This window comes from Perna viridis, chromosome 1 (assembly GCF_037379345.1).
Source record: "Perna viridis isolate PV_CMFRI_1.1 ecotype Kerala chromosome 1, ASM3737934v1, whole genome shotgun sequence".
NCBI classification, from domain to species: Eukaryota; Metazoa; Mollusca; class Bivalvia; order Mytilida; family Mytilidae; genus Perna; species Perna viridis.
The window spans coordinates 52,396,689-52,411,926 of NC_142445.1; the positions used below are offsets into that span (position 1 = coordinate 52,396,689).

Here is a 15,238-nt window from a genome sequence, read left to right on the forward strand (position 1 = left end):
TTTTTACAGGGGATCCCTGTAGGGGAGATTGTCACAGGTTGAATGTAATAAAATGTAAATATTCTAAGAATGTTGTTGTGAATGAGTTAACCAGGAAAATACCTCATTTTTATCATTTTATCTTAAATAAATATCCATACGGTCCTATCAGTATGCCATTAGACATCTATATTCGTACTATATTTTAAACTCGACATACCTATTACAACATATACACATATGTTATATGATGACCAATCCTAGATTCGGAGATTTTATACATCGCATCTTCTAGATTTAGACTTGAGATAAAGGGTTCTACAGAAACTATGAAGCAAGCCTCATATCTTGACCAACTCGTAGAGATTGAATATGGCAAATACGTTGACTTCTCATTCCATATCGTTAACTTGTCTTTCATCTGTGGCAACATCCCTTCAGCTCCTGAGTATGGAATTTTCATATCACAACCCATAAGTTGGTTGTGCCAGAGTATGTCGAAAACATATTACAATTTAGCTTACTTAACAAGGTTTTGCTATTACACGATTAAACGCGCCACTAAAAAGTGTTATGGTCGTCAATATGAACTCATGTATCGTTATGTTATATTTTGCATCTGCACCGTTAAAAACCGATTTGTTCACTGCTGCTACAATTGTTTTTATCTTTCGTCTAACCTGGAAGTGACATTTTATTACCAAGCCTGTGGATGTTTCTAGAAAGAAAAGGACGTTTACCCTACCGGTGCACCTGGTCAATGCTTTCAGTTTCATTTACTTTTTCCATGCGCATATAACTTTGCTTATTTCATGTTCTGTGTCATGTGTACCTATTTTCTTTGTCAAGTCATGATCTTTATATTACCGTTCGAATCTTAGTTCCCGCTTTGTATATTTTCCAAAAGATATAATTAAAAGTATGTGAACATTCACACTTTATCACAGGCACCTGTAAAATAATATCTATATCCGTGACGTGGTCCTAAATAGAGATTGTGTAAATTAAACATGTGATGTTTTAGGATTTATGTCAAAGGTCAGTAATGAGTTATGCGACTTGATAAAACACAACTAGTGTTTAAACAGTTCATTTAGTTTATTTTTTTTTTTTTTATTTATTTATTTTTTTTGGGGGGGGGTGGGGGGGGAGTGGGTACTTTACCCATGTAATGATTTCTATTATACAATAAAAGAAATACTTGTGTTAGTGCATCGGTGAGCTTTCGATCGCTAGTAGTTCACTTATCGTGTATCTCTGCTGTTACTAAGCTAGCCTTTGATTTATAAGGTAGCGAATTTACTTTAAATTTTGTGCTCTAGAGTCTCTAAAAACTGTCAGATGTCACTCGTGACATCTTAATTGTTTTCGAAACTATTAAACACAATCTAGGTACCTTTTTGTATCCAAATCGCCCCACCTGTGTTTACATCATACCACTATGAGGTGATATAAACATTGTATTTGCACTTGTGCAGCAGACTGATTGACAGCCTGATAAGCAAAAAAATATCTAGATTTATAGTTAGTAATACAGAGAGCCTCAATCACATAAGGATATCGTACTTTTATCATGTTCACAATGAAGGCGTTCCCGCTTTTAGTTCTGTGGTTTTATTTTGGAAATTTCACCGTATGTTTTAAAGTTGAACAAGATAATAGAGTATTAGAACATCCAGCGGTAGGATTTTTAAACCTTTTAAAGCTCGACGATTCTCTAAATCTAAAGGAAGTGGTGTCTAATGGAGTTAATGAGTTGTTTATTGATTATGCAAGGAAAATTTACCATCATATTTCTCTGCACGATGATGACGAATCTATGATAGAAAGAAATGATGGTGCAAAGAAGGACTTGGTGCGTGTTCAATTCTTACAAGGAATAATACGTAAGTAGATATATGAAAATGATGCCCTTAAATATTGAAATTCTAAATGCTCTGCCGATCGATATGATAAACTTTAAAAAACTACTTTAAATAAACCTCAATCAATGACCATCTAATAATTTGTATGGTCATTGACAATATGGGCAAAAAAAGGGGGAATACCGAAAATAATTTAAGCTATTATCTAAAAGGCATTAAGTTAAGTAAATCAATTTTATTTTACAGACGATGGGGACGTAGAGTTTGACACAACTGAATTACCAAAGGGTTTTTCTGTTTCCTACGCAGAGCTTGTATTCCTCAGCTACAAAGCTAATTCAAAACAGTTCTCAGGTAAAAATTAGCACCTATATAAAAGCCTTTTATCTTGTCATTCTCGTTTACCATTCTGTTGTTCGTTTAATTTGCCTCTTTGAAATTTTAAGGATTATATCTAATTCGAATACCAACTGAAAACTTTCGAATGCAGACTTACAGATTCGAATTAACGACGTGAAGCTGATAGGAAAAGATACTAAATAGCCTTCTTAACGTTTTATCATCATCAACTATAGTACGTGGGCTTAGATAAAAGCTTGTTTGAAGTAGGGTACTTGAACAAATTGTACATAACCAGTGAAATGGGAAAAATATGAAAATCCGAAAATTCCTTTTTTTATGAAAAACTCATTATTGTCACATTGAAACTGAAAAATACACGCAAATGAGCAAATATGTTGGATACATCGATAATTGATAAAATTTGAGTTTTATAGTGTTGGTATGTTGTGAATAAAAATTCTGTTTGATACTGAAACAAGTTTTCAAGGGGTAGGGGTAATATTTTTAACATTTTTTGAAAATTCTTTCTTGAAAATTAGTTTCTCTTGGTTTAATTACGTAGAAAATTAAATTATCTATCGAATAATACCATATTTTAACAGTTTTAATGAAGAAATAACTTGAGTCAAATTTTTGTGACTTTTTACGGAAAATTCGAAAACTACGGAAATCGCCAAAAGTCATCAAAAGAACCCAAAGGTATTAATTGTGATAATACTAAACAGAAAATACCAAATAAGACATTTTTTTCACCGAAGCGTAAATACTCTAGAGGTTTTGACTTGGAGAAATATGTCAATTTAAGCGATTTTTCGTTGGGATAGAGGTACTTTTATATTTTAATCCAAAACCGTAATTGTTTCCGCAACATTCTTCATACCATTGTAAAGCTGAGTCATTTGGCTATATGATGATACTTGTTAAGTTTCTTTACACATGGTGTCCCAGGAAGACTGAGACGCTCGAACAATTGAGTCACCAAAAAATGGGCTTTTTGACCCAGTGTGGTACAAATATAGGCTTATGCTGAAAAAGAATCCGAGAATATTCTTTGGCGACAAATTGATTAGATAATAATGCAGGAACGCGTTTTAGGTAAAAGAAAACAAATAACATGTATGGAATTTCAAAAATGTAAAAAATACCGCACAACACTTAACAAAAATACCCCTAAAAGTGGTTGCATTTCAGGTCATTTTCAATGATTTAGAGATAATAAGACACCGTGTAATAATACAATGTATATCTAAATATTTTGTACTGAATAACAAATAAAATAAACACATCCGTTCACAACTCGATCTAAAACATGAGCTTGGCAATGAGTTTGAAGTTGCAAATTTTCACATATTTAAACTATCAATTGTACAATACGAAATCTTTTCCGGACAACTTGTCTACTCTCCGGACTTTTTATGAACAGAAAGACACGAAAAATATCGAGTGTACAATGTACCTTACGTTTTGACGAAAAGACATACAAAAATCATATATTGTTCTTTTTTTTTTTTTTTTTTTTTTTTTTTTTTTTTTTTTTTTTTTTTTTGTTTGTTTGTTTGTTTGTTTTTTGTTGGTTTTTTTGTTGGTTTTTTTTTGTTTTTTGTTTTTTTTGTTTTTTGCTTTGTTTTTGTTTTTTTTTTTTTTTTGCATTTGTCTTTATGTGGTTGGACTTAAAAGTAAAAGATTACACCACTGATCAAGAATTCTCAAATAAAAGTGAACTTTGAACTTTGAAGCATGTGCATTCATGTACGTGTATGTTGTCACAATATTTATGTCTTATGATGTTGTTCTGCATTATTTTAACTGTGCACCAGACTAATGGTTGTATTTGCAATATCCTCTGAACGAGTTGGTGAAAACAAACCAGATTCCTTGTAAAAATTCCCCCAAACAAAACAAAACTGTCGTTGAGGCAGTTCAGACACAATTGAACTTCCAAGAATGTTTTTTCCTCTCAAAAAGACTCCATCTTTAGTAGCCATATGGATAGGACACAATGGTAATATTGTTCTTATAAAATATTAGCTCAAAGGAAATATTATTTTCCAAGGCAGGGGCAGATCATGAATATTTTATAGAGGGGGTCTGATCAAGACTTTTATAAACAGGGGGTACAAACTATCATTTGCTATTTACTGTCCAAAAGTTATTATAAAGTAACATTTTTTGCGGCGTTAACATACATGTACAGAGTAGTTGTGGTAATTGGTTTGTGCACTTTGAAGATAAATGAAAATATGTCAAAATTCATATAGTAGAAAATAGAAAATGACAATAGCCACACGTTCTATATTTGAAATGTCTGAAATGGTGTAGAGGTGACAAGAAACTGACAGACCGTACTTGTCACGTGACCAATTGGGTCTACTCGATCACTAAATACAAAAATTCCCCTCTACACGCTGTAACGCGGGAAATTATAATGCGATGACGTGTGAAAAGTTGTCTTTCAGTTTAAATATTTATAAGGAACACTCGTTCCAGTACATCTTCATCTTACTGCTGCTTTGGCTTCAAAGTGGATAACCAAATATCAGAAATACCAAAAGGAAAGACGATTCGAAACAAATTCACTATTGAATTAAGAAGAAAAATGACTTTCTTAACTAAAAAAATATTTTGTATATTTATATAAACGGTCAAACTTGTGAATAATAAATAATAAATAAATATATAAATAGTTTTATTTAGAGTCGGCATGAAATACATAATAATAAACGCATTTGACTTTCTAATTCGTATTTTTTCTGTTATTTATGTACAATTGATACGGTATCTCACTAAAGTTCAACTTTTATCATATAAAATTGAAATTTGTCCAATTGACGAACATCGAAATGTAAAATATTCTACCGTATTACACACATATTATTAGCTTGAGAATATTCATATGTATATTGACCATGGAATAATAGTTAAATATTATCTTAGTTAATTATTAAGCTTCTGTTTGTCTCTGCTTTTGCGTCTTCCCTTCTGATGTTTGTACGTACTGCAAAATATGGCGTGTTTGGAACGGCCCAGGGTAATCACTATTACAATTTTAGAAATATGATTATGGATCGAAACAATATAAAAAAAACTGAAAAGATTTGAAAAGTATATATATTTTTTTTTTACAGATGAAAAGCTTATGTCCCGTGACAATTTGTATGCTCCAATGTGCATTATTCTTACACAATCTAAAATTAACATCGTAAGGATAAACATGTACAACTTGATCAGAAAAAATATAACATTTCGATTATTCAGTGCTGTATATGCCTCAAGCCATTCAGAACTTATATTGCGATTGCAGTTAAAACAACACACCATTGTGAATAACCATGAAATCTCAGCATCATTAAGAATACTATCTTGATTCATGATTAAAAAAAATAAATCAAACAAAACAAAAACGATTTTATCCAACGATATGGGTTTACCCATATCTTTGCTTATCCATTTACTGGTGGTAACACCCCAGTTAAAAGTTAATCGTACATCTGTTACTTTTATCTTTAGTTTGTCGAATACGCTAAAGCTTTCTTTTTATATATCATCGGAATATTTTAGACGATCATACTTGACAAATGTGATGACCAATCAATCGACATGCATACTTTTTTTTCCCGTTTTCCCTATTATCCTTAATCATAGTTTCGTGGATTTTAAACATTACATCTACCAAAAAGGACACTACAGATACTATTAGGTCAGCCTCATATCTTGCCCTACCCTCAGATATCGATGGAAAATGAAAAATTATGACCAAACTATAACGACAAACGCGATGACATTCCGTATTGTCAAGTTTATTTCATCTCTGGCAACATCCCTTCAGCATATGCATGTGGAGTGTTCATATCACACGGCATACATTGTACGTTATACCAGAGCTTGCCGTAACTACGTGGACATTTTGTATCGTGCTAGTCTTCTTACAATTAGTCTTCTGGAACAAGGTTATGTTGTTACAAGATTGAGGTCATCACTACAGAAGTTTTATGAGAACCGATTTGTTCACTGTGTCGTAGTTTTCCTTTCCTCTTTCGTCTAACCCTGACGCGACATTTAATGAGCAACTCAGCGGGAATTTCTAGAAAAGCAGAGGACACTTACCCTACTGGTGCACCTGGTCCATGCTCTCAATTTTTGTCCTTTTTGCTTATTTACTTTGAGGACTTGTTTTATATTTTGTATATGATTACTAGGTGGAGAGCGGGGTATTCTTTACTTTGCCCAGAGTTTTTACTGTTATTTTTTCCCTTTTTTAATATCTGCGATATTGTAAGGATAACCGAATTCCAACCAAGCAAGTAGCTTAAAACGCGTGATTTATAGGTGAAGCTATGGCAGCTGTCAGTGTCAACGTACATAGCATTTCATGTACAGAAATTGTTTTGATAAATTATAAATAAAATGTCACTTTCCATACGTAACGTTCAGCTCCCTAGTTATTTTAAGCTTCCTCTGAAGGCCAGAACTTTCTTTGTCCTAGTTAATGAAAGTCGGATTTTTGGTTTTCATGTTCATATCCCCGTTGCAAACAAGCTTCGTGTTTGCTGTCAGTGCTTGTCGTCAGTGAGAAATTCTTATTTTTCCTGCGTCGCCAACGTTGAAAGCCCTAGTTCGTCCGTCCGTCACACTTAGGGATACCTTCTGTGTGTAATGTGAACTCAAAGAATAATGAACAAATGTTACTAAAACTTTGCTTACATATGTGTACTTATCATGGACAAATTCGACAACCATTTAATATGATCTTTACCCGTTGAATGTAGCCATTTCAGCAGTATATTTCACGATATGTAGCAGATCCAAGTAAATGTACATATTAAGAGTTGGTTTTTTTAGGACGTAACAAATGGTTTAACAGTTTCTTCGATTATCTTGAGATATGATGGGCCACTATCTGTCTGGTGACAGACCCGTATACTTCATTTCGAGAATGAAAGTTTCCATTCTTGAAGCTTGTGTCGTGTCAATGGTAATTTCCATAGTGTTAGAACTCAATTTAGTTTACATAACGATTCAAATGTCTTACAATGTAACTTCGACTTTATAGCTGATCTGATCCGAAAGACAGAACATCGTTTAGCTAGATCTTTTAATCTCAGTTTCCGCTATATAGATGACATATTAGCGTTAAACAACCCTTGTTTCGGGGATTTGATACATCGCATCTACCCCAACGAACTTGAGATAAAGGATACTACAGACACTGTGAAGTCAGACATATCTTGACACATAGAGATCGGTGGTAAAGGAAAACTATTGACCAAACTTTACGACAAACGTGATGACTTTTCATTCAAAATTGTCAACTTTCCTTTCATCTGTGGCTACATCCCTTCAGCTCCTGAGTATGGAGTTTTCTATCACAACTCATACGTTATGCCAACGCATTTCCGAAACTACACAGACTTTTTGTATCGTGCTAGACTTCTTACAATTAAGCTTCTGGAACAGAGTTATGTCGCTACAAGACTGAAGTCATCACCACAAAAGTTTTATGGTCGTCATCAACAGGCGCGTAGATAGGCGGAAGCTCGAAGCCTGAACTTCCACATCATTTTGCAAAAAAAACGATGAAATAAAATAAAGAGAGAGATAGAAGAAAAGAAGACGAGGTGGTAATTTATTAGTGGAAACGACCATGTACGTGGTTTCTATGTCGTTTTTTAATTGATTATGTCCTCATTGAGTAATGACACGGGTATATAATGTCTTCCAACTCTGAATGCCATTTTCATGAACGTAACAAATAGACGTCTTTTAAATTATTTGAATTTGGTAAAGTTAAAGATCGATTTTGTCTGAAAAAAATTGACATACAATGTATACCAGTTGTCGAGGACCAGTTGTAGACCAGTTGTCGTTTCAATAAAGGCTTTCACGATTATTTAATGATGAATAGAGATGGTGGTTTTCAGGGCAATAAGTCAACTAATATAAAGATTTGACCCCTAAGAAGTCAAATGTCAACGTTATCCATTTGCTTGTACTTTATATCGTACAAAACACAGATTCAAGGTCATTATAAGAGTTAAAAACATCATCAGGAACACATATAAACTCATGCAGGAGTACTGTCACAGAATAAGCAACACTTACCTATTCAAAAGTAAATTGATTTGTAGACATGTTTGGGTTTTCCATAACAATTTACCAAATTGATGATGATAGCAATAATGACTTCAAAACTTGATAGACTATTCTAAATTTTAAGTGTATCAGACTCTTTCCTAAATAAAGGAATATGTTGCATATATAGTTTTTTTCAAAAGCTTAAAAATCAGGTTAACTATGAAAGCCGAATCGAGATACAATTATTTGCGAGACCACTGTAAGGAACAAAGACTAATCAAGAGAACCAAGATTCTAGCGGAAATCAAAAGAATGTAATCCAGGGACAGAGACCAGCCATGGAAAACAGCAAATAACAAAGAACATAAAATAACCAAATTAATACGTACAAAGCAACAAAAGCAAATGAGCAACTCGGACTCCACTAAAAACTGGGAGCATGCACCAAGTGCTCCGGTAGAGTAAGCTTCCTCTGCTTTTCTAGAAACACCCGTCGAGTTGCTCGATCATGAAAAGTCAAGTCCGAGGTAGACGAAAGAGAAAAGAAAAACTATGACACGTTGAATAAATCAATGTTCATGGTGTAGATGGACACACCATAACGATCCACGAATTCTTGATCAGGGGCGTAGACAGACTTTTTTTGAAGTGGAAGCCCAAATTCGGCAAGGAGTCTGGCGGATCGCTCAAGGCCCCAGTGGGGACAGGGGGCCAAGTCCCCGGAAGTTCCCAGTGTTTGAGCGTTTTGTACCGAGGGAAATTGGCCCCACCCCCCTCACACACACACACACACACACACACACCAAATGTCATGCCTTAGTTTTCTTTGCGTTTAATTCTATTTACGCCACCCGTAACCTAAAACCTGATTAAAAGCATTTTTGTAAACTCTATAAGATGTGTATTACACCATTAAGACGACCTCATCACATTCATTTAATATACAAATATTACATTCAGTATTCAGGACATACTAAAAAGTATTTCAAGAAAGAAAAAAAAACTGTGATCTAATGTAGAAGATTTCTTTTCCTCTGCTTTTTAATAGGCTTCATCGTCAATTTCCCTCGTTTTCTTCGCAACTTTTTTTCAAATACATGAGCAATACGGTATTTTGTTTTATTATATCCTCTATAGCTTATTTAAACACTGTATTAAGAAAACTTTTCTTTCTTCGCTATTTTGTATGTTGGGATTTTTTTCTGAATACGCTACATTCGTATCTCAGATTAAGCGTTCAAGACTTCAACTCTTCCTACATTTGCTTTTTTTTCCTCAGTAGTTTCTTGGCTGAATTCGTGTAAAGGAGCCTTAAGTGCCAATTCATGACGATTCAAGATATAATGACGGTTTCTGGTCAAATATGCTACTTTAAATGGACGTCATATTTACTATGCTTTACTGTAATATTCAAGGACTCTAACTCATTTATCTTCTTTTTTGCATCTTCAGAAAGTGAAAGCCGTAGAAATTATGTTGTTACAGATGTGACAAGAGACTTTCTTCATGTGTGCGGTAGACACGCGTTCAATTGTGTTTATAGACATAACTACAAAGCATTGGGACAAGATCATACGATTGGTCAGCTGGTTGTATTTGAAAATATGAACCGTACGATGTTATCGACGATTAAAACAAGGGACAAAAGAGAAACCACAGAAAGCTATAAACATCATGGAGGAGGAAGTAGAAAGGGGTGTTCGGTTCAGCCTTGGGTTGTAAACTTCACTGATATCGGCTGGGATGGTTGGTTAGTATTGCCACCTTCATATCAAGCAAATACATGCTCAGGACACTGTCATCTGGATTCAACTATTGATTTATTCTCTAGTCTTGCCCTTGTCAAAAAAGGCTACCAGATTGCTGGCCACAAAAGAAGTAAAGCCTTGCATGTTTGTTGCGCCCCAACAGAGTATAAACCATTAACTTTACTATACATGACCAAATCTGGTACTGTGTCAGTTAAACAAGTATCCAGAATGAAAGTAACGGCTTGTGGTTGTACATAATTTAATAATCAATGAACTTGCTCTAAACTATGTACACGGTTCCTTTGGTTTGGTCGTGTCAACTTTAATAAGGTATATGGCATGGATACATTTCCTACATTTTTAATGAAAATTTCAAATCATTGTCATATACATATTTATGTCATGTTTATGTTGCATTATTGTGGTTATATTTCGACTCTACATCTGTTACATATTTAATATTTATATACTGTATTTTAATTGTATATATTTTTAAATCCAGCGTATGTGCCAGTTTAATTAAGCACATAAACATGCGGATGCGTTTTTTTTTATTTTATTCATTTTTTTTTTGTTCTATATCAGATACAACAAAAGGAAACAAAGATCTTTTTAATAACTTGTATTTTATTTGGACATCATATTCTTCTCGAAGTTTAGCAACGAAACTACCACTAAATTAAATATTGATTTGGTACAATTAAAACAGTACTTGTGAAGTACTCGAGATGTCGTTACAAACAACACGTAATAGTAATAAATTTAGAAAGACAGTTGTTTGACTTCTTAGTTTATTTTAAAGAAGTGTCATCGTTCATTATACTTTTGCTTTTGTGGCCTTTCAGAGCTTACTTGAAGGTGTGTTTACTCTTATTGAAGACCTTTTGGTGATCTCTATATTAACTAATTTTATATGGATTTTACGATGGTGCATTGAATTTACATGTTTTCATCATATCTATTCCTTTTTCTATAGCTATTTGTTTAATACAACGATACTTTCTTGAATTGGATACTAAGAAAATGTGTTTAGTTTTCAATGGAGGCTCCAGAGAGTTCCGGGGATGTTTACTCCCATTTTTCAAGGGAATGTCTGCTAGTTTTCACATATTTTGGGTAAAAATGAACAAACGATAGCCTAGGACCACCAAGTCCTCTTATCAATTTCCGGTTCTACTCCTAATCTTTTTTTATTTTCAAAATTGTGTTATAATTTGGAAATATTGCTATGGATCTATCATAACAAAGATGTACTTACTTCAGCTGTTAATGTTTTATTTTCTACAATGTCATACTGTACATATATATGTTTATATGAGAAAATAAACAATGGTCAAACAATCATATTTTTCTGAATAATCATTCAACTTTGAAATTATGCAAGAGTTCGTGTAATAGCTTTCAGTAGTACACCTGGGTGTAAAGCCTAAAAAGCGTCAAATATTTCAACAGTAGAAATGAATTACAATAAAACTGTAAGGGAAAAAATGCGTCCTTCCGCTTTAGTATCCATTTTATGCACAGAGTATGATACTGCCAGTACCTATCACAATTGCGTAGACGTATTTACAGTTTATATCTTACATTTCGAATGAAATTGCATTTTTGTTTAAGTTTAATCGGATTTAAAATGTTATCTTTCCAAACAGCAGATTCTGTAATGGCTCTACATCTTGTGACGTTTGTCCTTTACACCACTGACAGGTACATCCTACAACGAACGGCAACATAAGATCAGATTCTGGTACCCTAATCATTCTTATAATTTCCATACAACAGTTAAACACAGGATTATCACAGAAACCTTTCCCAAAACAAGTTCCATTTCGAGCCAGACTTCCGTCTGATAAAACTGTCTCCACGAAACAGATATCACATGGTATGTTTTTCCCATTTTCAATGAAATGACTATTAATACAGTCTTGTTTCAATGCTCCATTTATCCTTTTGGAAAAAAGATGTTTCATGTTAACCTCAAAGTTCCCAGCAAGAGACGATGCAAGTACGGCACAAAAGATGAAATTATAGACTAACATTGTTTCTGGAAAAAGAGATCTTTATATTGAAAAACGTCGTTTATATACCAATGTTCACTGGGATAAGATGATCGTTAAGTTTTGGCCTTGACGTCTTTAATATACGTGGTGATTATGTAAGAAATAATGAAAAGCTTAATTATGTATCTGTCAATGATGTCGCTTCCTATGGTGCACTAGGTACAGAGCAATAATCATTGGTTCTTAAACGAATTCTTTGATACTCACAGTAGACATTTGTGCAGCTAAAATTATAATTCTGTTGTGATTACAAAAGTACTTTAACAACAAGTATATATATCATCACTGATGCGCCAAATAAAAAAAAATCAGGTATAACGACTAGATATGTAAAAATAACCCCCAAAAACAAAAAATAGCACTCACATAGAATCCAAAGTAAACGAGCAACCATAAAAACAAGAGTAACAAGCACCTTGGAGACCAGGTGCACCGGTACACCTGCAGAGTTGCTCATAAAATGTCACGCTTTGGATATACGAAGAGGAAAACTATGACATAGTGAACAATTCAGTTGTTCTCATGTACAAATTTATACCATTATGATCCACGAGTTCACAATGACGGCAAAAAAACTTTTTAGTGATGACTATTATCTTGTAGCAACATAACCCTGTTCCAGAAGACTAATTGTAAGAAGCACAGAACAGAAAGTATGCGTAGTTCTGGCAAGCTTTGAGTTATGATATGAAAACCCCATACGCAGATCCTAGATGTATAATTCCACAGATGAAAGAAAAGTTGACAATACGGAACGATACATGTACAAGACAAAGAGGTAGCTTATTTCATTTATATGAATAAGAAACTACAAAACTGTGAGCACAGCGCATTAGGATATATAACCCTCCCCACCACTCACGTACCCTTTCTCCACCAATATATAGGAAATATTTAGAAATGGATAATAGTAAGTTCAAATGCGGACATAATGAAAAGGCTGACAGTGTGGCTAATACTAGAGAGGAGGAACGTACAAATTTTCAAATGCGAAGAATGATTATAAATAAAATGAAGTGAAAACTATTTAAAATGTTACTGCTGATCGAATGCTTCTTTTTAATTTTTGTCGATATATACAAACGAATGCTAACAGTGAGCAAGCTTAATTGGTATAAATATCTTGACATACAATATACTTAACATGAGTGTATTGTTTCCTTAAAAATCTTCACATTATGTCTATTCGTCCGGTATCTTTAATCATCCAGATAAAATTGGTACTTTATGTAGCCCTGCTGTGCAAACCGCCTATTAATGGTCAGATGAGGTGGTAGTTATATAATTATATAAAGCCTTTCTGTATTATAATCTTTAGTTACCTATTCAGGGTATAAAAGCGTATACAGTGTAATAAGATTCATCAAGATGCCCTACATAAATACTTGACGGATCAGTACAGCTATGGAATATGTCTAAGACACCGAACATTTTCATATTGAGGAAATGGGGATGGTATTATTTTGAGAAAGAAAAATTATTCCCAATTTGATCGAATTTTATTTTTACTCAGCCATGGACAGGAAACAAAATTATCATTTAATATCCACCCCCAATACTTCACAATGAAGAAAATGGTTTGTGCTTTTAAGTGTTTTTGAGGGTCATGTATGGCTAGCAAAAGAATTAAATATTGAATTGAATGCGGGTTAAAGTAAATATACCATTTCTATAGAGTTTATGTGAATTGCCAACGACTCTTAATTCTGCTTTATTGCTATGCACAAGGCAAAACATCATATACTAATCACAAATGTTATTTGAATCACATAATTCTTATTCCACATTTACATACATTGATATAAAAAATCTCAATCATAGCACAATGCATTTTCAAAGATTTCTGTCGAACGGATATTGAAATTTTTCTCTTACTGATTCTTCATCAGCTTACTTCTTTGTAAGATATAAATGAAAAAAATGACATGTAAACAATATTTTGAATCTGGCCCTTCTTATGGTCGAACTGCAGTGGGAAATGTCATAGGTCTTGTTAGACAACACAATCCACCGGAACTGCGCTGTCAATACCGGAACACTATTCCTTTCAAATCCTTTCTGCCGGATTGGAAAGGAATGTAGACGGCATACTCATTATGTCGGTTAATAAGTTTTATCTTGAGAAACCAAAAACTAGTCGGATGGAAGTTTAGTGTGATACATAAAGCCTGTAAAACCGTATATATATAGAGAGATGACAGCTCAGTACACAGGGGAGGATGTAATGTAATATATAGGGGGTGAAAAATCATTGCGTTTGTTGCGTTACGCTTTCGCATAAAATATAACAGAGACAACGCGTCTTTGGGGTATTTTTGAAAATGACACTTTATGTATGATACATCATCAATACTTGTTTTGGAAATGTAACTTAAAGAACGTCTCAATAGCTTTTTTTCCCTTCTTCTTTTTAACAGTGTCTGCAGTTGAATTGGTCTCATCAGAGAAAAAAGAATGGACGCCCATATCTTTGTGTGTACAGTCTTTTTTTTCAAAAGAAAAGTCAGAAAATTTAAGGATTTAGACTAGAAAATTATTTTAAAACAATTATTTGATAAAAGGAGATGACATGGAAGTAACAACTATTAGGTGCATGGACACTATTTGTAAGTCAGTCATCAACACTGTATGTGTGTTTCACATTGCCAATGAAACCCACCGTTTACATAATTCTATCTATTTCTAGTGGTATTTGATTAATTCGGATTTTTTTTTAGTTCTTTTTTTTCTTTCTTTTCCTTCACTTTTCTATTATTTTTGACTGGTTTAGGCATCCTTTTTCTGCTATTATTATTAAACGGTGTATGCAGGGCCGGATCCAGACACTTTGAAAAGGAGGGGTGCAAGCCGATTTTCCTTGGAAAAAAGGGGTGCTAAGATATTATTTGCCATTTTTTGTCAATTTTATACAAGAAAATGAAAAATTGTCAAATAAAAATGTGGTGCCAACTCCCTGCACCCCTTATGGATCCGCCAGTGGTACGTATTATATGGAAAACTTAATATAAAGAAAGTTACTAACACAGAAACATATTAAAATTTAACAATCAACTTCTATTTATGAACACAGATCGTGCTCGTTTTTCTGTATTTACAAAAACGAAAAAAGTAAACAGGTACGCGATCGTCATGAAGACGTTTATTACGGATGTATTTTATTACAGACTTATCG

At 33.6% G+C, this 15,238-nt stretch overlaps 1 protein-coding gene across 1 annotated transcript; it reads left to right on the plus strand.

Moving 5' to 3' along the window:
- Positions 1-1,448: 1,448 nt before the first annotated feature.
- On the plus strand, positions 1,449-12,059 carry LOC148629304 (uncharacterized). The gene is made up of 3 exons (XM_088547696.1): positions 1,449-1,865; positions 2,091-2,198; positions 9,711-12,059. Exons 1-3 carry the CDS (start codon positions 1,553-1,555, stop codon positions 10,265-10,267), a joined length of 978 nt encoding a protein of 325 aa, XP_088403822.1. The 5' UTR covers positions 1,449-1,552; the 3' UTR covers positions 10,268-12,059.
- The last annotated feature ends 3,179 nt before the right edge of the window (positions 12,060-15,238 follow it).